Source organism: Herpailurus yagouaroundi, unplaced genomic scaffold, assembly GCF_014898765.1.
Source record: "Herpailurus yagouaroundi ecotype Mexico unplaced genomic scaffold, PumYag 100, whole genome shotgun sequence".
Lineage (NCBI taxonomy): Eukaryota > Metazoa > Chordata > Mammalia > Carnivora > Felidae > Herpailurus > Herpailurus yagouaroundi.
In genome coordinates this window covers 74478866-74504910 of record NW_024412391.1, presented here as the reverse complement: position 1 = coordinate 74504910, position 26045 = coordinate 74478866, and the positions used below count along the sequence as shown (strand labels likewise).

Below are 26045 nucleotides of genomic sequence, written 5' to 3'. Positions count from 1 at the left end.
CATTAAATTAAAAAATTAGGAACTCAATATATATTAAAAGGAACACCACTAAAAAAGGTTGAAAATGTTGCAGAGGGGAAGATAAAGATACGCAAAATAAATAAAATAAAGTGAGACAATTATACAAGGACAAGGGAATTTTTAAGAATTCACCAGTTTAATTAAAAAAAAGTCATTCTCTCTTGAAGAGATGAAGAAGGTGAGGAAATTCACACTCTAGAAACGAAATCCTGAGCAAGACATAACATAATCACTGCATTTCACAACATAGCTAATTTCATATATAAATCCACCAGTGTCCACAAATATCAGTTAATTAAAATGTAACTTATTCTCTCATCCTTTTTCTCAATAAGTTGTTTTCTTTCTTGTTTTAAGTAAGCACTACATTCGATGTGGGTCTTGAATTCATGACCCCGAGATCAAGAGTCACATGTTCTACCAACAGAGACAGCCAGGCTTCCCTTACTAAGTTGCAGTTAATTAGTGATGATGCTTTGCAAATATTGGATAATATTAATTTAAAAAAATTTATATCAACGCCACCAGGTGGGAAGCAGTTTTAAAAACACATTGTTTGCTTTGTGGTATAGGAATGACAGGTACAGGAAAACTAAAAGATACTTGCAAAAATCAAAGAGCTAATGTGTATCTTACTTGACACATGACAATATCGGAATCACTAAGCATTACTAAGGAAATAGATATCAAAGTAGGTAGTCTTAATTATTTTATATAATAATTTAATTTCACCATGTAAAATAACTGCTGTAAGCATATATAACATACTATTCTAATCATTGATAAGGCAGAAAGTTTCATGTTTTGTCTCTCACAGAGTACTGTTTATTTGTGTTTGAGGATAGGTCCTCGGTAACTCCAATTATTTCTTCTCATTCCTGTCTTTATAAACATGAGTCAAACGATTTAGTCTCTGATCAAAACTGGGAAAAAAATAATATCCAAAATCTTCAGCATTGCTGGTTCGTCCTATAATTCTTCTCTCACCACCCCAATTTATCATAGAAAAATCCATCTCCTTACAGGGAGATATGTCCTTAAGGTTTTGTTTTTCCCCCTCACTGATGAGAACTAAATATACTGGAATAGTTTTGTTATCTGAATATTAAGAAAGGACAAAAGCGACTGATTTGGTAATACTCGAACAGGTAACACCACAAAGCGAATCAGAAAAGCACACACCAGTGTCACTGAGGGTACACGGGGCAGACCCCACCCTTCACTGGCTAGTGTTAGCTAAATATTATCAATTCTTGTTTGAGAGAGAGAGAGAGTGAGAGAAACAGAGAGAGACAGAGGATCTGAAGTAGGCTCTGTGCTGACAGCAGAGAGCTTGATGTGGGGCTCAAACTCACAAACCACGAGACTGTGACCTGAGCCCAAGTTGGACACTTAACCGACTGAGTCAACCAGGCGCCCTAATATTATCCAACTTTTAAACATTAGCTGTACCGTACATATGATCTGGCATTTATATAAGCTATCAAGAATCTTCTGGAGTTCACTGCTTCTCTAAAATGTACACATTATTTTCCTTTTTAAACACTGTCACTAAATAGAGAAGCGGGAAATTACTATTGTCACACAAACACAACCAATGCATACCCTGCCGGCTCCCTCTGTAATGGACGCCTACTTATGTGGCAATAAAACACTGGCAGATCATAGGGATAATTCCCATGTGTGTGCGGCTGAGAGGAAAAGTATGGCCTGCCTTGACAGGAACTGCCTTTAAGTCTTTAAGCTGTCCTCCTTCCACTATTTATTCAGTGCACCTTCTATGCAGCTGAGAAATGCTGTGTGCAATCACTGAGCATGTCTGAAATATTTCAGGGAGAGCAGCTGAGGATCTTTGCGGTAACTAAACCATGGTAACTTTTTCCAGGGCAGGCATTAGATGCCAATTGCTGCCTCTGAATATGCTGATTTAGCTTCCAACAGCGATGGGGCAATGGGTGTGAAATGTCAGCTAAGGACTAGAGACTACCATTTGGTGAAGGGAAATTTGATCATGGAAGTGCAGCAACATTAAGCAGCCCTGATTTTCCTGGCCAGAAGACTCGCAGACATTTGACATCATTGAAATTAAAGAGAGAGCTATTCCCCCCTCCAAATTCCCAAAAGATAACATCACTCTCAATATAAAGCTCCAGTAAACAATATGAGGGCAAAAGAGTAACAGTGAGTACATTAGACATCTATAACTTCTATGAAGCACAAAAATTCTAAGAGAGTTGTTGCAAGTTCTTTGTATTCTACTAAAGAAACTCAGCTGGTCTCCAGGTTTGACCTTTCCCACCCACATCATGCCTCTCTTTCTCTCTTTAACAGAGTAAGACGTCTTGTCTTTTTTTCTTTTTCTTTTTAATGTTTATTTATTTATTTTGAGAGAGTGCACTCATAGTGCACGCACAAGCAGGGGAGGGGAAGGGGAAGAGAGACAGAGACAGAGAGAGAGAGAGAGAGAGAGAGAGAGAGAAAGAGAGAGAGAGAGAGAGAGAGAGAGAGGGAGAGGGAGAGGAAGGCTCCATGTTCAGTACAGAGCTCCATGCTCAGTACAGAGAGCTCATCCTCCCAAGCAGGCTCCATGCTCAGTACAGAGATGGATGCGGGGCTCGAACCCACTAACCATGAGATCATGACATGAGCTGAAATCAAGACTTGGATGCTTAACCAACTGAGCTACCCAGGTGCCCCCAAGAGGTCTTGTCTTTTAGTTACATACCATGCCTTGCTTTTCTCCCTCTCTCTCTCTCTCTCTCTCTCCCTCTTTCTCTCTCTCTCTCTTTTTTTTCTCTCTCTCTCACTACTTAACTTTAAAGGCAGACTGCCATATGCAATGCCTCTTTTGGATGAGTCTCTGAAGCTCGGGTACCCAAACTACTCAGGTACCCCTGACTGAAGATCGACCCTCCTCTTTCTTGGAAGGTCATCCTCTTTGGCCAAACATGCAACTTCAGGAATGGTGAGGGAGGAAGGGCACACCACCTAACCAACCAGATCAGCCATACCAACCCTGGTGATCAGTGGGGTGACAAACATGAGGGCCACACCTCCCTCACATCCAGTTTCTCACGATCTGTAAGTAAAAGTTGGTGACTTTAAGGAGACCTTATGTTTAGAACTGCAAGTGATCCACTGAGCTCTGCATCTCTGCTTATGACCAACCAATGAATGCTTTAGGACCTAGAAAAATTTACTTATTATCTACCTACCTATCAATATTAAAGTTGGTTTCACTGGTTACAATGAGAATAATTATGTGCATGATATTTAATCACAAGTTTAGAAACAAAAGCAATTCTGATTATGTTTTATCTTTTACCATAACGGTATATGGTGTAATATCTAGACCAGAGTTTCCCTAAACCACTTCTGGAATATATTCATTCATGGGCGTAGAAGTCCCAGGACAGTATGTGGCTTGCAGAATGGCTCATTTTCACGTATATGCGCAAATAATTACACTGAGCTTAATAAAATGATTTAGGATTCTGTGATCTCTCTCTGCATCAGCAGACACCCACACATTTTTATGAAATGCCTTTCTAAATCCTTTACTAAATGCCTTACAGGAATGGTAAAGCTAGATCCACTCTTGTTCCCTCCATTCCTTCTTTCTTCTCTTTCAGTCCTTCTCTCCTACACACACTGTCATTAAAATTAAAATAAGTAAGCATTACCACTTCTTTTGTATAGCACATCTTATATAAAAGAAAACATAATAATCTTATTTGGAAAGAAAAATACGAAAGTAGAACCACACAACCTCTGAAGATACTTCAAAGTTTCCAGTTCTATACTTCCTCAGCTCAACATATTCTACAAGGAGGAGGAGGAGGAGGAGGAGGAGGAGGAGATAAGGAGTAGGAAAACAAGAGTAGTGAAAGGGGGAGGAGAATGGAAGAGAAAGAGAAGAAATTATTAAATGGAATAATACATGTAAAATACTCAGCAGAGGATATGACACATAGTAAGTCAAGAAAGAATGAAGAGAAAAGCTGCTATAAAGCTTGGGAATTAAATGGATCTGGATTGAAATACTTGGGCAAAATATGTCCATAAAATAGAGATATTAATACCAATTGTGCAAGCATGTTATAAGGATAAAATAAGCAAATGCAAATAAAGTTTTTAGCCCAGGTCCTAGTATACAGTAAGCACTTAATAAATTATTGTTATTACTGTTATCCTATTTAAGGTATTACATAATGTACTTGTTATTTTTAAAACATTGTAATATTTGAACTTACAAAAGTCATCATTCTCTACTGAGAAATGGCAGGGATTAATTTCTTCTCAATGAATATATTTAGTGAATCAAAATATAGTTACTAAATAAAGGCATGAGAAATTATTTTCTCTATTAATGTATTTTGATCTCCTAAGTTTAAAAAAAGCCCATTCAAAAGGGGAAAGTTGATGTGTGCAAAGTCATTTAATGAAAACTCAAGAGTCAAACTCATTATGATTAACTACAAGCAAAACTGGCTATTGAACATCCACATAACAAAGAAGTATTCTGAGCACATAAATATCATACTAGATGATTTATTTAATTCTCTTCCTTTTTAAGAGGTTACATTATGTCGTCGTGCAGAAGAAACAAATGGCAAAGGCAGTAATATACAGGGCAATAAATTCTCTGTAAACTCTCTTATAGAAAATGAGTCATTATTATTTCTTATTAGACTTTTGAGTCAGCTGACCTAGACTTTCTGAGAAAAGACAGTACAAACAATCAGAAGCGATTGGATTGTCAGGCAACAACAGACCAACATATATAGGAACAGCTGCAATTGGGAAATAATGAATCCTGGGACTAAGTGAATGAATTAGTCACAGAAGGAGTAGACAGTCTTTTGTAACTAATGCCTCGGCTTCAAGACACAACTTGGTTTTTGCTCTTAACGGAGCCTCGGTGGTGTCCGATGCCCTGGAATACAAGGTCTGCCGGCAGCAGGATCGCTCATACATGGTGTGGCATGTCAGCACGCTGCCTGTGGCTCAGAACATGCTCACAAGATAGAGCATGTGAGCTAGTATGTATCATCAGTAACTGAAACTCTTATACTGAATATTTGTTTGAATAAATCTAGAAGACAGATGTTTGCTCCAGCTACCCTGTTAATTTTGTACTGATTATGTTGCCAACAACAAAGGCACTAATCTGTAGAGAACAGTATGAGTTTTTGACATGATTATAATAATTAAGCCTATATCTATCATTTAAAATTAAATCCTGCTTACAGAACCATATTTAACTTACAACAATGGCCAAAGGCAACCTGGTGACTCCCACCTGACTCTATCGGAAGCCCTGCCGTTTAAAAACAAATGTAAAAAAAGAGAAAGAAGAAATTAATGGAAATGTTAAAGATTTCTATTTCCTTAATACAAAAATGTAAATGCCCCATGTTTTTGACTCAACCATCCCAATTATATGACTTAATTCTAATAAAATAAAAATAAAAATAATATCCATATGTAAAGATGTGCTGTGAATAGTATTGCCTATATCAAAATTATAAAAACAGTGTTTCTCAGTAGGAGACAGGAGACTGTTTTAATATATAAAACAATATATTAATATAATAAAATACTACAAAGCTATTAAAAATGTTCATATGCATTATTAGTCTCCAGTGACATAAACATCTCGATGAAATATTGGTAAATAACACACATGAACATGCATGCTCATACACGCATACACACACACAGCCTTCACGGATAATTACCAAACTGTAAAAAGAAAAAAGTAGTTTTCTCTAGAGGACTCGTAAGAGAATTTTTGTTTTCATCTTAGTCTCTATTTTTATATTGATTAAATTATTTACAGCAAGGATGTACTTATAGTTATCAACGTAAGTTTAAAACACATCAGAATCATCTAACATATATATCACTAATGTACAAGCCACAGAGAATAAAGAGCAGCTCTTACTGTAACTGGATCACATGCAAATGAAAAATGGTTAACTTGCAGTTATACTGTGATTTTTCAGAGTATTCCCTTACAAATTAGCATATTTAATCCTGGCCTCTGTGTTTTAAGGAAGTTGGAGAATAAATATTAAAAAAAATAATAATTTTAGCGCTCATTTACTTTTGAGAGACAGAAAGGACAAAGCACAAGTGGGGGAGGGTCAGAGAGAGGGAGACACAGAATCTGAAGCAGACTCCAGACTCTGAGCTGTCTGCACACAGCCCGATGCGGGCTCCCACGAAGTGTGAGATCATGACCTGATCCAAAGTCAGATGCTTGACCGACTGAGTCACTCGGATGCCCAAGAATAAATATTTGATAATTTCCAGAATACAGGACAGAATGAAAAAATAATAGAAAACACATCTATATATATAGGGAAGGAAAAGAATTCGGGGGTCCTTAGGCCACAGAGCTTAGCATATTAAAAACTATAGGCTTTGGGGTACCTGGGTGGTTCAGTCAGTTGAGCGTCCGACTCCTGATTTCAGTTCAGGTCATGATCCCAAGGTCATAGGATCAAACTCCATGTCAGGCTGTGCTTTTGGGCATGGAGCCTACTTAAGATTCTCTCTCTCTCTCTCTCTGTCTCTCTCTCTCTCTCTCTCTCTTTTCCCCCCTCCCCCCAATCTCTCCCTCTGCCCCTTCCCCACTTGTGCTCTCCCTTTTTCTAAAAGTTAAAAAAAAAAAAAAAGCATAGGTCTTAAAGAGTCAGAGATACCTGGGTTTAAAACCACTTCCAGTTGATACTCTGAGTTAGATGATTTTGGTTTTGTTTTGGTAATACCTCTAATCTTCAGGCACAATAATGTATCTGCCACATAAGGTTGTTCTGCAGCTTAAATTTGTTGACATATAATAAACTGAACACAATGCCTGGCAATAAGGACTCCTCAGCAAGTGAGAATCATTGTTAGTTGCTAAGAACACTAAGCTATGATGAGTTGATGGTTCTTACCACCCTCAACCCCTGCAACGCACACACACAAACACAAAATGAGACATTCTTGTCAGGAGAATGTCACTGAAATGTAACGCACAGAGAACAGAAAACAAAATAGTTTTAGATTAGACAAAGATGTGGATGTGAGAAATGATTTCTTGAAAATCAAGCTAAGTGGCAATAACCAAGAATTACAATTGTGGCAGTTTCATCACTAAAAATATTTGAGAAAAAAACAATACCCTCCCTTCACTTTGGTGGTTTAGACATTAACCTGCCTGAAAGGAAAAGGCCAGAAAAATGAATTCCCAAAATTCCTTCAAGATTTATGGTTCCATGACACTTTACTTAAATTAACAGGGCTGTCCATCATTCTAATGGTAAATTGTGTCAGGGAATTTTAAGGAAGACACAGCTCATGGTTGCAAATGTAGTTCTTGATTTTATCAACTCTAAAAAGATTATGGAGAATAGATTTAAAAAAAAAACAAAACACAAAAAAGCTCCTGTGTATCAAAAAACAAAAAGCTGGGATAGCCCTCTTATAATGGGCTTCTACCTGCAAGTTAGTAAAAGCTAGAAAATGAATTCACCAAAGAAGGTTTTAGAGTTTATATAATTTGTGGTAGGATACTAAGGGGTTAATGGGTAAAAACATGAAGTACACATCACTGGATTAAGAAAAAACAAAGCTAAAGACTTTTAGGAATTGAACCACCCCCTGGAAGTTCAACCCCATACATGGCTAAAACAGTGCTTACCCTAAAACTACTTGATCAGATTCTCTCCCAAAGGATGGCACGCTACAAGTTCCAGCTACAGATTTTATGAATCAAAGAGGGTGGCCTTAGATTAGCCTGTTTTCTCTCTATTGATTTTTACACAAAACACCATACTAACACATTTAAACCAGAGGTTTCTATCTTGCTGCTGGGATGCATTTGCAATTTTGTAAAACAAAAGTAGAAAGAAAAATGTTTTTGTTGTTGTTGTTTTTTGGGGTTTTGTTTTTGTTTTTTTGTTTTTTTTTTTTGTTTTTTTGTTTTGCCTCACTTTGAGATTATCTTTTTTTTTTTTTTTTAATTTTTTTTTCAACGTTTATTTATTTTTGGGACAGAGAGAGACAGAGCATGAACGGGGGAGGGGCAGAGAGAGAGGGAGACACAGAATCGGAAACAGGCTCCAGGCTCCGAGCCATCAGCCCAGAGCCCGACGGCAGGGCTCGAACTCACGGATCGCGAGATCGTGACCTGGCTGAAGTCGGACGCTTAACCGACTGCGCCACCCAGGTGCCCCGAGATTATCTTTTAACAATCGTCAGAGGTTTCATCAACTCCCAAGTCACCAGGAAAAGATCGAGGACTATCATCATGGGAACAGCAGAGGACGAATCCCACGTCCCGATTCAGTTCCGCCACTAATGGATTACCTGTGTGCAAGGGCTGGCCAGCCTCAGGAGTGTGCCACCTGTGCAGTCAGATAGGCCCCACAACTGTTTTATCGCTCCGCTGCTGCCATCTTAAAATTCTTAATCACTTTCGAAGCAGGGCCTCACATGTTCATTGTGCACTGGGCCCACAAATATTGCAGTCTTTTCTAACTATATGAGCTTTGCAGGTCACTTCTTGCATCATATTCCCATTTCTTAAATGTAGTCAACATATCCAACATTCCCTTTCACACTGATTTTTTTCACGCTCTGTGTTATTAGAGCACATATTTACTTTGGTCAAATTGTCAGTAGAGTAAGGTTCTTACTGATACCTTATTTTTTTTTTAAGTTTTCATTTTTGAGGGGGGTGGAGGGAGAAGGAGAGGGGAAGAGCAGAGGATCTGAAGCGGGCTCTGCGCTGACAGCAGAGAGCCCGACGTGGAGCTCGAACTCCCGAACCATGAGATCACAACCTGAGCCGAAGTCGGACACTTAGCCAACTGAGCCACCCAGGCACCCCTCTTACTGATACTTTAAGTGTTACTTTCAGATCCTATGGAATTAAGTCAATGGACTATGAAAATCACATTTTCAAAGACATTCTTTTACTGCAAAGAGACTATCTGTTGTCCAAAACCTTCCTTGTTTGAACACCTTTCACTAAAACATTAGGTCCACTGTATGTCATTAGTGTTGCTCTATACCTTAAAGGTGTATTCGGCAACTATCTCTTTTTCAAAAGTGTCTCTGTTTAGATAGTCACTTAGTGCAGACACTATTTCATTGAAAGAGGGAGGGAGAGAATACTCTCTAGCACTGAGCACTTAATGACAGAAGGTACTGCCTCAAAACACTTCACTGCTACCCTTTAAATAATATATTAATGAGAGCAGCGTACAATAAAAATTAAAACACTGAGTGTGGTACAGAATACCAGCACATTTACAGGTATATGGATCTGTTTCCCTCTTAGTGTAATTTAAGAGGTCTGAAACACAGCACTTAGTGTTTCCCAGCCCAACTGTTTAGCCCCAAATTCCTATCATTGTAATTATATTAGATTTAAAAATCCATAAGGATGCTTCTAAAGAGTGTAATCTGAGAGAGGAACTGTGGCGGCATAGCTAGGCATTTCCATTTGGCACGTTATAAAATGGCATCAAGAAATACAGACATCACCCATTGAAGCCAGGAATCTACTTCAGAAAAATCTGTTATTTGGAGTGAAAATTCTGATGGTCTATCATTTATTACGCTGAATGAAAAAACAATACATAACGTATTTGTATCAATCCACGCCCCAATCAACTTTTTAAAACTTAAGTATAACAGTACAAATGCACTTATCAAATGCCAAAATGCACTGAAAAATATAAGAAACTCTTAGAGTGTGAGGTGCTGGAAACACCGCTTCCTGATGAAAAGATAAATAAGACTGTTAACAGACAATCAGCCCTACTTGGCCAGTCAATGCCAACAGAAAACACGCACCTCTCCTTGGTTGGCGCCTGGCCTTCTCTTCAAAACATCTACACAGGATTCTGATTTGCTACTAACTGCATTTGGAATGCAAATCAACACTCTTCCCAGATATCACATTATTTTAAAAATATTGAGTTTGGAGGCTGTAAATATAAACAGTTGCCTTATAGGCATCAGCAAAAAAGAAACCAAGTAACAAAAATATCTTACTGAGAAATCTATCCACTCTGTGAAAATTGGATTTCAAAATTCAAGAGTCATTCTATTGAAAATACATTAACTGGAAAGACATTCTGCAGGTTATGTATGTCTGTATTTTATTTAGTAGATAAATTATACTTTAGGTATGTGTTAGACGCTATAGGGCAAAAAATATATATATACATACGAAAATGCTAACTTTACTGTAGTGAAATCTGAAGGTATTGTGAGACCCATTAAAGGTAAAATGTCACTTTTAAAGAGAGATCTAAGTTGACTGGAAACATGACAAATATACTTTGGCTAAGATTACTGAGATGTCACATAGGTGAAAAATATGGTGCATAGAGCTAAAAGCTATATAGCCTAAAAACAAGAAGTCAAGCCCATCTCATTCTATTTAAGACTTGGTCAAGACACATATTTATTTACTTACTTACTTATTATTTTTTAAGTAGACTTCACACCTAGCATGGAGCCCAATGCAGGGCTTGAACTCACAACCCTCAGATTAAGACCTGAGCTGAAATCAAGAGTTCAGATACTTAACTGAGCCAGTCAGGTACCCCCAAACCACTAATTTTTCTGAGTTTCAGCTGATGCACTATGAAGGTTAAATGAGTTACTGTATTAGTTCTTAAAATAAGGGGCCCTCAGGAAGCACCAAGCATTTTGTAAATATACTTAAGTGGGTTTGAATTATTTGCCAGCTGTGTAATATTGAACAAATTTTTTTAACTTTATTTATTTTTGAGAAAGAATGAGAGAGCATGCGCACACAACCAGAGTAGGGGCAGAGAGAGAGGGACACAAAGAATCCAAAGCAGGTTCCAGGATCCAAGCGGTCAGCAAAGAGCCTGACACGTGGCTCAAACTCACTAACCGTGAGATCATGACCTGAGCTGAAGTCGGCTGCTTAACCAACTGGGCCATCCAGGCACCCCTAAAACAAAAATTTTAAATTCTCTAAACTTTCACTTTCTCATCTATAAAATGAAGACAATTCTACCAATTCTGCAAAATATAAACTATGCTGGAAATCTATGGGAAGTGCCTACCAAAGTGTTGGGAATGGACCAGAGCAGACATTCAGTAAGTGCTAATTATCAATGTGCTCATCACTATTAAAACTCTAAAAACCTTCACACTTTTCCATCTAAGTACCCTGCTCACTCACACATGCCTCAACCTTGTTATCACTACAATTCTCAACTTCTCCAATTTCCACCATTTACACAATTTCTCGTTTCTCTGATGTTCCCTATAAACTTACACTTTATCCACATGAAAATGTCTACTCTCTTGAAGCCATAATTCTTGACCATTACAAGACCCTATGTATTGTAGTTCATGACCTCAAATATTGCAACTACTGTTGACTACTTTTTAAGTAACCTTGATGTTTACAGAATATCTTCTGCCAATCCTCAACCCAAGATGGATTTGACATTTGTTTCATCTACTACCACTCATATTGTGCCAAGCCTTGTTAGAGAAAGCTGATTTGACTGTGCATGTCATCATTATATTGAAGGAGTAGGACTCTACATACATACATACAAACATACATACATAAATGAAAGCCATGTTTTGTTCTCTTTTCCCTTCTTCTTTAAAATGAATTTTCTTGGGACATCTGGCTCCATCAGTTGAGCATCCAACTCTTGATTTTGGTTCAGGTCATGATCCCAGGATTATGGGATGGAGCCCCGCATCAGGCTCCACACTGAGTGTAGAGCCTGCTTAAGATTCTCTCTCTCTCTCTCTCTCTCCCTCCCTCCCTCCCTCCCTCCCCCTCTGCCACTGTCCCTAGCTCATGCACTCTCTCTCGTTAAAATAAAATGGAAAAAATAAAAAATAATATTAATGTTCTCTAGACATTTTTCCCTAAAACACACACTGAATCTTGAAAAGGTCTTGATGTAGATCCCAGCTGGCTGTATACACATTTTCATTAAGGGTACATTTCTTATTCCCTCTTGCAACCAGGGATTACCAAATGAGATGGACACAGAAATAACAGAATGGGACTTCTGGAATCTCTTGAGCTACCTACATACCGATTTCTTTTTACATGAGAGAAAATAAACCTGCAATCTGTTTAAATCTCCCATTAGTTGGCTTGTCTATTAATCATGTTTGAACATAATTTTAAGCCTTACAGATTCCATAACTTTTCCATTCAGCATTGTATATACGACTTTGATATCTAAAAACAATCTCAGCTATTCAAGTAACATATCTAATCTAGGTTAATAATTAAAAGTCTAAGCTTAAGTTAAAATGTATTTGTGTGTCTATGTATGTGTGTGTATATATGCACACACACACATATGTATGTATGTATATGTACATACATATATGTGTATATATATGTATACATATAGTGGTATGCTACTCAGGGATCAAAAACAATGAAATCTTGCCATTGGCAACAACATGACTGGAATGAGAGTGAATTATGCGAAGTGAAGTAAGTCAGTCAGAGAAAGACAAATATCATATGGTTTCACTCATATGGAATTTAAGAAACACAGCAGATGAACATAAGGGAAGGGAAGAAAAAATAAGATAAAAACAGAGAGGGAGGCAAACAATAAGAGCCTCTTAAAGACAGAGAACTGAGGGTTGCCGGGGGGGAGGTGGGTGGGCAGATGCGCAAAAGGAGTGATGGCCAATGAGGGATTTGTTGAGGGGCACCTGGGTGGCTCAGTTGGTTAAGCATCCCACTCTTGGTTTCAGCTCAAGTCATGATCTCGTGGTTCATGAGTTCAAGCCCCACATCAGACCATGTACTGACAGTGTGGAGGTTGCTTGGGATCTCTCTCTCTCTCTCTGCCCCTCCCCTGCTCACTCTGTCTCTACCGAAGTAAGCAAATAAACTCATTTTTTTTTTTTAAAGGAGGGTACTTGTTGGGATGAGGACTAGGAGTTACACGGAAGTGATGAATTACTGGGTTCTACTCCTGAAACCAACAATACACTGTATGTTAACTAACTTGAATTTAAATAAATAAAATTCAAGAATAAAATAAAAAGGACCATTTATAAATAAAGTCATTAATTAATTATGAAATGAAATGAATTTGTAATGAATTTGAAAAAAACTTTCAGGTTAAGGAGTGTGGGAGATTTCTATTTCCACTCTCTGAGCTATTCCTCCTGATTCCATCTGGACTCCTCCCCCACCCTGCTTACCAGCTCACAGGTGCTAATTTTAGCAACAGCACTAAGAGAAGCTAACAATGGAAGGCCCTTTCTTGACTATAATTATGTGTCTGTCCTCTCTGGGAGTTGTAAATGTTCAACACAGACTTGTTCCCCTCTTAGGGTGCTTTCTGCATTGTTTGCAGCAAGCAGTTCACACAACTGCAATGCCACGCTTCTGTCTGCCATTTACACCCCTATCCCTCAACTTACATCGACCATTTTCCTGTTAAACTGGCTTTGGCCTTGGCAGGAAGCCCTATTGGATCGAGTCACAGACCAGCTCTGTCGTATAATGCCCACCTCTGCTTTAATGTGTGTGTGTAAGCTTGTGTCTAATGAAGACACCTTTCATTGCTTAGCCACCAAGCTGGTGTGCTGAGCCTCAGCGCTTCATTATTAGCATCCAGAAGTATGTATCAAATCCAAATAAATACAAGTCATCTCAACTGTGCAAGACAAATAGTAAGACTCCCAGGTCCCTTTACCACTCAGATTCAAAGGGATGTATATAAGCAATCTGAGTAATCCTCTCAAAGACATTTATACTAACTCTAAAGAGAAGAGTAAGCACACTTTTCTGCTGGGAACACAGAAACAGCACATTGTGTATGTTTCCAAAGTTCTCTTATTCTCCTCAATCTGGATAAATTTATAACCTTAGATAGATTTTGAACTAATGGTCAACACAGACAGACACACACACACACACACACACACACACACACACACACACACCCCTTCAGAGAGCTCTTTCAAATTCATATGTAGCTTAGGACCTCATTTTTAGAATACGAAGGTATTTTATACCTTCTGTTCTTTCTCAATGTTAGGAAAGCCCTTGGTTTCATTTATCAGCCATTTAACTTACCCACAGCAGAATCCTTTCACTTTTTCTTACTCTGATGCCCCAAATCTTTAGTATGGTCCTCAAGACTTCCACAGCCCCTTCATTCTTTGCATAAAACATTAACTTCTACTTTACCAACAGACGTAATCATCCAGTATGACTTTCAGATTTTCTCTATTTGCAAAGTCTCTATTCATATTTAATATCGCTTTGGTCTCAAGTGAAAAATACCAGTATGTTTTCAAAGATAAATTGCATGACTCTGATCTTCTCTGTGCCTGCTTTTCTGGAATCAACCTTCAACATTCACATTTTTTTCCTATTTTGAAATGTCATAGATTCCTTCCCTTCTGTCTATAAACATGTTTTTATGTCCTCCATTCTCAAAAACAAACAGAAAAGAAATACAAAGTCTTTAATAGTACTCCATGTTTCTCTTTCATTGTCCTACCAAACTTCATGAAAATGCAAATTTCTTGTCAATTTCTCACTTCATAATCTCTTTTTAAAACTGTTGTCTTTATTCTGTTCCAATACATTCTAATGAATCTGTCATGACAAAAACAAACTAATAACCCCTAATACCCAAATACAACACACTTTTTATTCTTCAAGTCTCTGAAAAATTTCACATGTCTTCCTGAATCTCTTTACCATCAATTTGGACCAATTTTTCTGATATTTCTTCCTGTATTTCCAAGTTAAACTCTCTTAAGGTAAAGGCCAGGAATCAGCATTTTCAGCAAACCCTAGAGGCATTGCTGAGAAACATGAAAGAGACACAAGTATGAGTTCAAAGAAATGAAAACAATTTGATCAAACAACCAGTATCTCATCCTTCCAGAAAAAAAGACCCTACTTTAATAGTCATTGAAAACATTTGTCATTTTGTTCTTTTCATTATCTAATCTTAAAGTCAGTATCAAGGTTGAAAGAAGAGCTGGGCATATTACAGTATTCAAAGTTTTATAATAAATTGGAAGTAGCCTTAATTAAAGTTACCAGGACACCAGAGGGAGACAAGATACGCCCTAATTGGAAAAGTGTCACTACAGAAATTCAATTATTATAACCTTAATCATATTTGCTTTGAGCAAAATGTCTGGAAACCTTCATTGGTTCAGCAGATGTCCTTGGCCTGGGCAGGATGGTAAACCATGAAACCACTGACTTCATTCACCTCTATGTTTCAGAAGGCACCACTGGAGGTTGAATCATTTTGCTGAAGAGCTTTCTCCCATGGGCTATTCATGTACAGTTGCAAATTTTTCGACCTAGATTAGGCCAAAATAAATGTTGATAACAATGTTAAATGATTCATTGTGGTTTGGGTTTTTTTTTAGGGGGGGGAGTGGAGAGGGGTGGGCGTCACTTGTAAACATTCTTTGATTGGAGACTGTTTAAGAATAATCCAATAATGTTAGGATAATCATCACACAGCCATTTTCTGAGACAGAGATGTAACAAATGTCAGAAAAACAGTCATGTAGTAGATAATCTTAGGAATAAGATGGTTTAAATAACCAGTGTGGGTTTAGAGAGGGGGGAAAAAAAACCCAACTGTAGTCAGATATCCTCAAACTGAATTCCACCACCACTTCATTTTATCTATACAAGCCTTGAACAAGAACGCTGGTCGTGTCTGAGTTTCCTCATTTATAAAATACTTATTGTAGATATCGAACATGCCTACTTCATAGGATTTCTATAAGAGCCTCATGAATATCAATCATCAGATGCATGTTTCTCTATAGTCACGAAGACAAAACCAAACCAAAACCAACAACTCTTTAAGTGGAAAAGTCTGTTTTGCTATAAGAAAGATAGTTTTAGGGCCAAAGCAACTAAAAATTTTTATATTGGTTTCTCTTTCAGCTCTAAGGTTGGTTGATGGAACAGAGAAAATGAGCACAGCTTAAAATGAGTGTGACTAAAAAGTCAAAATCAATGCTGAAACTGAGAAAAAGAAAATACTGGTAGAAGTAGTACAGAGTTTTACATAAACAAATGTGAGAAAAACAAAAAGGAATAAAATATGTTGTAATTCAGTTTTAAATCAACAGTTTGTAACAGAATTTAGAAACTAAGTTAAAAAAACATAAAATCTGTGTACATGTATGCACAATAAACTTTATCACGGATACTAAAAATTAATCATTTCACTAAAATAAATAAATAGAGGAAGGAAGGAAGGAAGGAAGGAAGGAAGGGAGGGAGGGAGGGAGGGAGGGAGGGAGGGAGGGAAGATGGACTCCAGCTGCCATTTCCTTTAAAATAAATGCCAAATTATCAACTATAAGCTGTTAGGAAATTTCTTTAGTAGATATGTGAGAAAAAAAACAGTTCAATTTACTTCTTTTTCATAGATTTTACATTTATAACATAATCTCAAAGACACCTTATGTTGCTCATCTTGATACGGAAGAAGAATAAAGGTTTAAAATCTTTTCACATTCAAATAAAAAAGAAATTTTTTTTCCTTTTTTTTAAAAAAAAATTTAACATTTATTGATTTTTGAGACAGAGAGAGACAGAGCATGAGCAGGGGAGGGTCAGAGATAGAGGGAGACACAGAATCCGAAACAGGCTCCAGGCTCTGAGCTGTCAGCCCAGAGCCCGATGCGGGGCCTGAACTCATGGACCGCGAGATCATAACCTGAGCCGAAGTCGGACGCCCAACCGACTGAGCCACCCAGGCGCCCCAAGAATTTTTTTTTCAATACGGTATTATTTTACTTCATTGAGTCAATTTCTGGAGATGGCTAATTGATCTAGAAGTCACTAAAAAAAATTCATAGCCTTCCAGAATATTCTACCAACTAAATATCCAATTCCTAGTCATCTGAATGAACAGTAATTTATAGCATACTCCCTAGCCTTCATTTCTCCCGCTTTATGATTATACACTTTTTTCAGGACAAAGGATATACTTATGTGTTAGGTAAGAATGCAGATCTTGAAGTCAGACACACATGAATTTGAATGCTCTCACATTCTAGCTAACTCAAAGAATAGTTCTTGTACCAGAAACATTAGCCCCACATAAGAGTTCATTAGAAATGTAGCATCTCCAGCCAGGTCTCCTGAATAAACAGGTACATTTTAACAAGAGTCACAGGTGAAGTAAATGCTCATTAAAATTTAAGAGGCACTGGCATACTCAAGTTATTAGATAAATTTCCTTGAGCAAATTAGAGGATTTCTCAAAGACCCTGTTTTCTCATTGAAAAAATGAGACTAATAATGATGTCTAGAGCTAAGTATTATTATGAGAAATAATTAAATAATGCCACCAGTAAGCACTCATAAGGTCTAACTGGTATTAAATTTTATCATCTCTTTCCAATTTGTATATTCATTATTTTTCCAGTGTATTTACATATGGAATTATATTGGCAACCCACCCAGATAAATTAAAGAAAGCTCTTTTAGTCAAAAAGTCTGACTATAAGCCTACCATAAAAATGGAAGTTAATTAATAATGCCATCTTGCATTCACTTCCAGTACAATGTAGCACCTGTTTTTCAGTTGGTCGTAAAACATTTCCCTTTGATATAATGTGTTTTCTGTTTTTGTGGAATCAAAACAGTTAAATAAAGAATTTAGTTTGAAAACAAACATGACTCTTTCTCTCTGGCATAAAATCAAACTAATTCCACATTTAATTAGCCATTGTGATTTCTAGATTCTGCCATTCACGCACTTGGGATAGTCACTGATCCTCACAGGACTCAAATAATGTACCAGGTGTCTAGAACTTCAATTCTGAATGACAAAAAGAAAGTCACAATAGGCTCCATTTTAGTCCAATTAAGGCAAGATACATCCTATTTCATTCTCTGACCTTTTTTCATGAGACTTTGATATCCAGATTATCTGCTTCTTACATTTGGAGGAAAAATGTAAGCTGATAAAAATCAAGATAATTAGAATCATTTTCAGCTGTCAGAGAGTAAATATTAATCACAAGTGAAAAGTACCTATCTTATTTTTATTAAATAAACTTTTATTGAAAACACATTTACATGTATAAATGATGCTTAAAAATGGTACCCACATACCCCAAATGGAAGATAATAACACTTTTAATCTTCCAGTAATGAAAGCTTATTTTACCATGGATAACTCACTGATTTATTTCTTAAAAAATTAAATGTTTCAACTTCGGGCAATATGGCATTTCAAATATTCCAAAGAGCTCTCCTGTTACATTACAACAGTATCTTGGGTATTTTAAGAAACAAAGATTTAGGGCGCCTGGGTGGCGCAGTCGGTTAAGCGTCCGACTTCAGCCAGGTCACGATCTCGCGGTCCGTGAGTTCGAGCCCCGCGTCAGGCTCTGGGCTGATGGCTCAGAGCCTGGAGCCTGTTTCCGATTCTGTGTCTCCCTCTCTCTCTGCCCCTCCCCCATTCATGCTCTGTCTCTCTCTGTCCCAAAAATAAATAAATGTTGAAAAAAAAAATTAAAAAAAAAAAAAAAAAAAAAAGAAACAAAGATTTATAAGTGCCAAAAAAACAAGCAAAATTTCTGAGTGCCAACATATATATAAAATAAAGATCTTGATTGTTAGTGATAAGTAAACAGGAAATTCAGAATTGTCCTGGGACAAATACTTGTAACACTGCTGTGATTTATAGTCTAAGAGAAACTAAACATAAGCTCGAGCATTATATCTAACAGAAGACGTATAGGAACTTCACAAAGAAATTGTAAAACTCTATTGAACGGAATAAGAACATGCTCAATGGAAACAATAGCATATTTATAAATAAAAAGACAAAATATCATAATGATATCGATCTTCCCAATTTGGTCTGAGTCAATGCAATCAAAATCCCACTAAAGATTTTCTTGGATAATAACATGATGAATCTAAAACTTCGATTAAATGGGAAGCTTCCAGAATACTCCAGATCCTAATGAAGAAGAAAGAATATGGTGAGGGACTGGCTTACCAGGTATCTAGCTTGATGACTGGAGCTCATTAGGGTTATGCAAACTAATAAATGGCCTTGAGAAAATTGGTTAGAAAAAACAGTTAATTTCAAGGGCAAGTGAACATTATATACTGACATTAGTTGGTAGGTGGAATAAATAAATCTGAAAGAACTTTTTAGAATGGGATATAGAACAAATGTTTATAATCTCAGCATAGGGAAAGATTTCTTAAAATATATGCCCTAAAATACGAATAACTTGTTAAAAACATGACTTTGACTACACTAAAATTAAGAACTTATTTTATCAAGATATACCATAAGGACAATGAAAAGACAAGTCCCAAGCAAGTCAGAAAAAGATATTTCGGAAGCCTGAGTGGCTCAGTCGGTTAAGTGTGTCCGACTTCGGTTCAGGTCATGATCTCACAGCTCATGACTTTGAATCCCATGTTGGGCTCTGTGCTGTGCTGACAGCTCAGAACCTGGAGCCTACTTTGGATTCTGTGCCCCTCTCTCTCTCTGCTCTTCCCCAACTCACACTCTGTCTCAATCTCTCTCTCAAAAATAAACAAAAATTAAAAAAAGATTCCTTAAAAAAAAGATATTTGCATTATATATAACTTAAATGAATCACTATCAAGAATACATAACATACAAATTAATTTAAAGAATTAAAATACACAAAAGATCTGAACAGATATTTCACTGAAGAAACAAAACTGGTGAATGAATATAAAACAAAATGTCTGCCTCATTAATAAGAACCAGAGGTACCTTTTACACGCATTTGATTGTCTATAATTAACCAATCTGGGCACCTGCATGGCTCAGTTGTTGAGCATCCGACTTTTGGTTTCAGTCAGATAACGATCTCAGGGTTTCATGAGTTCAAGCCCAACATCAGACTCTATGCTGAAGGCGTGGAGCTTGTTTTGGATTCCCTTTCTCACCCTCTCTCTCTGCTGCTCCCCCATTTTCTCTCTCTCTCTCAAAATAAATAAACCTCAAAAAAAGGTTTTTTTGATAAAAAGAGGTGTGACATCACCATTTAAAAAGTTTTTTTTTTTAATAAAAAGACATGTGATATCACCTTTTATTGTCCAGAATATGGATCAAAGGAGATTTGTATATAGCTAGTGGATGTCTAAATTGACACAACTATTTCAGAAAACAATTTTCATACTTTTGTAAAAGTGACTTTATGAGTACTCTACACTCTACTAATTTTACTGTCATGTATATAACACTCTACAGATATCCCTGCATGTATGAACCAGGAGACTTGTTCAAGAAAATTGAGTAGCACTATTCATAGTAGCACTCATCTGGAGATGATTCAAATAATAATTTACCGACAGAGAATAAATGAACAAACTGAGATATATGCTCATAAAATATGCTCATACTATTGAAATGTGAATAAGAGTGAATGAAAGCTACATGCACACACCCAGATAAATCATACAAACATAACGTGGAGGGAAGACAGCAAGTTGGTAATAATACACAGCACAACGTGGTTTTAATAAAGCTGGAAAACAAGCAAACCAATAATCATCTTGTTTCCCAACACATCTATGTGAGGCACATCTATTTTTAAAAAGAAAAGAAATGAGTCATCAGATATTTGTATACTGGCCACCTCTGGCAAGGAGGGAGGGTGATCAGAAAGGAGAATGCTACAAAGGCGGTTTTATGAGTGTTGGCAATATGTGTGGCTTTTATGTTGTCTAATAGATTTAAACATTATTATTATGCATCACAACTTACATATGTATAAAGAGATGTCTGGACCAATTAAATATACTGTTCTTATATAACAGAATCCTCTAACACAAAAAATAAACCAATATTTAGAAATAAGGTTCACAACGAAACTATGATATCTCACCTTTTAGGAACATATTACATGGACACAGTATCCAAGGTAAAGAAAGCATGACTGAAGAAAATAAAATATGAAACATAAACAAGTAATGGAAAATAATAAAATGAGCAGAGCCCATTTCAACTCACCACCAGGGCTTTGGATCTGTTGCTGAGAAGTTTCTCAATATCCCTGGCTGCAATTTCCACCAGCTGCCGTGCATTATTTGGTTCCACAGTATACAAATCTTGATACTTCTCATAAATCTGCCGGAAGGGAAAAGATAATTAATAACTGCATATGTGGTTCTTAAGTTCACAGAATGTATTGTAAACCATAAACAACCGATTAGAAAGACCCACTGTTTCCTTTCTTCATTTTGATCTTTTTGGAGTTTGGATGTGTCAAAAGTATCTATGTAAATAAAAATCCACTGCCAGACCACGGGTTTGCCAAAACAGCAGGTCATGTTAACAGCTGGTAGGAGATCTCGTACCCCAATGATCCGTGTATGAAATTTTGCGACTTGAAATTGTACCTCCCCTAATTCAAAACCTGGTATTAACTGCCAACAGGATGACGATGAGGATGATCATCATTATTTTAAATCTTGCTGCAAAACACTGGAAGGGAAGCCCAGGAGGTCAAACTTGGAGGATGTGTACAGTGCGCAAAGGTAAGAGAAAGGGGAAAGAAAGAAGTTTTCGAAGGAGACTTCCCACTGTTACCGCTGCTCAACGGCTACAACCGTTGAGGTCAAATCGTATGCTGCTGAAGCTCATGCAAAGAGAGAGTCAGAGAGGGAGAGGGAGGAAGAGGAAGACTGAGAGAGCATGAAGCTCAGGCTAAGGCTCATCCAGGTAATACACACAGCTTTATTACACAGAAGAGTTGAAGATCACTGAGGCCTACGTTAAAGTTTGGTTAGAACTGTACTAGTGCAAATAATTTTTATTAGCAAACTCAATCCCTGCAGTTTTGTTTAGATCACTGAACCACGCTATGCTACAAGTAAGCTTAGGCAGGAGCAGCAGACTATAATTTTGCCTCCCATCAGTGTCTGTGCAAGGATTTCCCTAGAGTGGCATAAGAAGCACCTGGTTTGCAGAGCCTGTGCACTCCTGGCAGAGAGAAAGAATTCGAGAAAGGTGGGGGAAGGGAGAAACAGCGGCCATGCTTGAGGCTGCTGGGCTTAGCCGAGGAGGAAATCCCTTATGTGCCCAACAGATGGGCTGCACATGCATGACTAAACCATCTTTGAAAGCCAGGGCCTGGCAGGTTTTTACGGTCTTATGAGACGTGAATCCAGGCACATGCAGGAACCAGTTCAACCCTGCTTTTGCTGGCAGAACTCCAGCTTTCTGCAATACTACCAACAGGTTCTATAGCCCGGTCCAAGCTGACCACGGATGCCACTGATAAATACTGGTTTCAAATATACACGGATGCATATGCTAACATTTATTACAGAACACATTAGTTTTACATGAAGCCTTCATTTTTTTAAATGATTCAAACTTAATAGTTTTAAAATATTTAAGTGAAACCTTAACTCCTGAACTTTTTTACTTAAACTCTGAAGTTTTTCTAATACTTGAAGTTTTTTGTTTTTTTGTTTTTTTGTTTTTGTTTTTTTTGTAAGTTTATTTATTCTGAGAGAGAGAGAGAGGGAGAAAGAATCCTAAACAGGCCTCACACTATCAGCGTGGAGCCCGATGCAGGGCTCGAATTCACAAAACCGTGAGATCATGACCTGAGCTGAAATCAAGAGTCAGATGGTCAACAGACCAAGCCACCCAGGAACCCCTAATACTCATTTGAACTTTGACCTTGTAGGTTTTTCGTCCCAACTATTCAAGGCACAGTAGTCTACGCTTATAAATTCCCCATATTTAGTTTTGTTTGAAATTCCTGCATATTACTGGATTGCTTACACTTTCTTGCTAAGGGGCATATTATTGAGTCTTATTCTACAGACCAGGTTGTCCACAAAGAACTCCATCCAACCTAAGCCTCTCTCTTTCATTTTAGCCTAAGATGACATCCAGGAACACAAACTCCTTAATAGATTAATTGATTGGGGAAACAAACAGGTAAGCCTCAACATCGCTGTAATTGATCCAGGACATTTAGTTCTTTGCGGTAAAGCCAATAAAGCTAATTGGCGTGAAAGGCAGTTGTGCTTTGTACCATTAATATTGTGTTCGCTTCTGTAGGAAGTCTGATCTTCTTCCTATGGTACAGGGACTGCAACAGAAGTCAGAGTTGGGAGAGATTAGTCCCAAATACACAATCTGTACTTCACAGTATGCACCACACACAATGTCACTTAAGTCACTACCTACATCATATGCCAGATATCTTATAGGTTCTTTGAAGGATGAATGGATTATGAATCAGAAGTAAAAATTCAATTCAAGTATACACAAATCCTCTCAAATATATACACAATATTCTCTCAGATGGATTCTATAGTAATTTTTAAATCCTTAGGGGGAAAAAAACAGTATCTAACTTACAAATAAACTTTAAATAAATGAGGTCAAGGAAGCTGAAGTCTACAGCCCCAATATAAATATCCTGTTGTACTTTTTAATGTATAAAACCACATTTGAAATGTTTTCTTGGTGATCAAAATGAATTAAGACCATATAACTGCCCCACCAAAAGAAGTAGTTCTTGTTTCTGGTCTTAAAGAATGTAATATTCTTTGTTGTTTTTGTTAGAGGTACTGCGAAGGCTCTCAAAAACTCTCCTGGTGTATGTTTAGCAAAAAGTTTTCAGAGGAGAAGAGTTCAGTGGATTTTTAAGATTATATGATATATTGCTATAAAGTACCTACATTTATAATTCTTCCCACCACTAAATAAAACCCTATTTCTACAATATTTAGTATGTTAACAGAGTTGGGTGTTTTGTTTTTTTTTGTTTTTTTTTTTTGCTTTTGTTTTCTTTTTTAAACAGAACCTTGGGGAACCTGGGTGGCTTAGTCAATTAAGCGTCCGACTTCGGCTCATGTCATGATCTCATGGTTCAAGAGTTCAAGCCCTGTGTCGAGCTCTGTGCTGACAGCTCAGAGCCTGGACCCTGCTTCGGATTCTGTGGCTCCTTCTCTCTCTGCTCCTCTCCTGCTCACATTCTGTCTGTCTCTCAAAAATAAATAAACGTTAAAAAAATATATTAAGAAAAAAAAAAAAAAACAGAACCTTAAGTATCTTTTCTTTTTCTCTTCCTGTTCTTTTTATCTTTTTTAAAAAATAATTGTCTGTTTCACCATTTTATCCAAGCTCTTTCCAGGAAATAAATAAGTAACTAAATAAATAAAACAAAAGAGCGTAGTATAAATAATTTGGGTTTTGCCACCCAACAGAGGTCCATTAAAATCATATGTCAATTCCTCATATGCTGTATGACACTGGCTTCCATTCCTTCTACTAGAAAGAATACATCACAATACAGAGAATCCTAGACAGGATGTTTTCCCTCCTGATACACTAATATGCTTTAATTTTTCTATAGTTCAAATTCTCTCACTTCCATCCTTGCCACAGATTTTAACAGAAAAATGTACCACCTGTACATTCTTGCTTTCTTACAATCTTAATTAACTGGGTTTAAGGAGCATTCACTATTACATTTGGAGACAACAGAGAATATGGTTTCCCTTCCTTTTTTTCACTGGGAACTTCTAAGTGTCTTTGCTCCAAATCCATAGTGCCCACATAATCTCTAGAAGGAGAGTATATTTAAAAATAACCTCTTGGCACCTGGGTGGCTTAATAGGTTAAGCACTTGATTTCAGCTCAGGTCATGATCTCACAGTTCGTGGGTTCAAGTCCACTTTTGGCTCCCAGGGTTGGAGCCTGCTTGGGATTCTCTCTCTCCCTGTCTCTCTGCCCTTGCCCTGCTTGTGTGCGCTCTCTCAAAAATGAACAAGAAAATAATAATAAAAATAAAAATAACCTCTAATATCTAAAAAGTGATACCACTCAATGATATAATTGCTCACTGAACATATAGAAATGTTTCAGAAGTCATAAGACTTAACTACACAGATATCCCAGAGATGCTCACTGAAAGTGAGGTACGTTTCCAGGTTTGCGATGACCTAGAATATTATATTAGCAATCATTTTTAGGCATCTACTCTATACCACTCTGAGGTGTTTCACATACGTTATCATTTACTAACTTTAAGAAACTTAAAAAGTACATTGAATTAACTACCGTGTTAGAATACTGAAATTCAGGCTTTGGAGTTATCAGAGTAGAGACAGCTTGGGTCCCCAATTTCACATCATGAAGGAGCAAACCACTGCCCAGAGTAGTAGAAAGGAAAATGGTAGCATGGTAGGTTTAGGCAAAGTGAGTCTGCAGTGCCACTCTATACCAGAGATGTCCCTTGGTTTCAGCAGGATGTGGAGAAATAGGAAAGATTGTTGGAATGAATAAGAAAGGGAGCTAAGAATTAATCCCTCTGCTAGAAGATGGCCTCAGGGCAGGATCAAGGGAACCCCAATGCAGAAATTGAGGGATAGACAGTGGGAAGCAGAATCCCAGCTGAAGAATGATGGTGCGACGCACCCAGACTCGAGGGCCCTATGCAAGCTAAGGAGCCTGGCCAAGTTCTTAGCAGCACCCATATTCAGTATTTATAACAAGGGAACAGAAAACAGCACATACGCTGCACATCTTGTCACGGGTTTCCCCTTGTGCCCAGGTGCCAAGGAGTAAAGTCAAGAACATTAGAGATCATGGGAAGGCAGTTTAAACAAAAGCTTCAAAATGGCAGGACTAAATCTTTTTCCTTTGGGAGAGAGAATGGCAGATCATGAAAAAGTTCTCTAAAAGGAAACAAATTCTTGCGTATTAAATCTTAAGTATGTATAATTTTGACCACCCCTTCCCTCAGTACTTGTACATTAACTTTCCTCCCATGGAACTTGTCCGGAATAAGCAACCCAGATTTCTGCCATGCCCAGAGCCATCCTTCTGAGAAAAGCTTTCCTTGTGACAGTCCATAATGAAAGAAGAGTCGGAGGTATTTCCTGACAAATGGGTAACAATATTCTAATGTATGACCTTGCCTTTGGCCCCTGGCCAATCGCATCA

At 37.4% G+C, this 26045-nt stretch overlaps 1 protein-coding gene across 9 annotated transcripts in view; it reads right to left on the bottom strand.

Moving 5' to 3' along the window:
- The window catches only part of CACNA2D1 (calcium voltage-gated channel auxiliary subunit alpha2delta 1), a 495580-nt gene that overhangs the window by 367550 nt on the left and 101985 nt on the right, over positions 1 to 26045 (bottom strand). For all 9 annotated transcript variants that reach the window (XM_040472796.1, XM_040472797.1, XM_040472798.1 and 6 more), the window contains exon 3: positions 21084 to 21200. In XM_040472796.1, coding sequence (XP_040328730.1) covers positions 21084 to 21200 — 117 coding nt within the window. The remainder of the gene's footprint in view (positions 1 to 21083; positions 21201 to 26045) is intronic.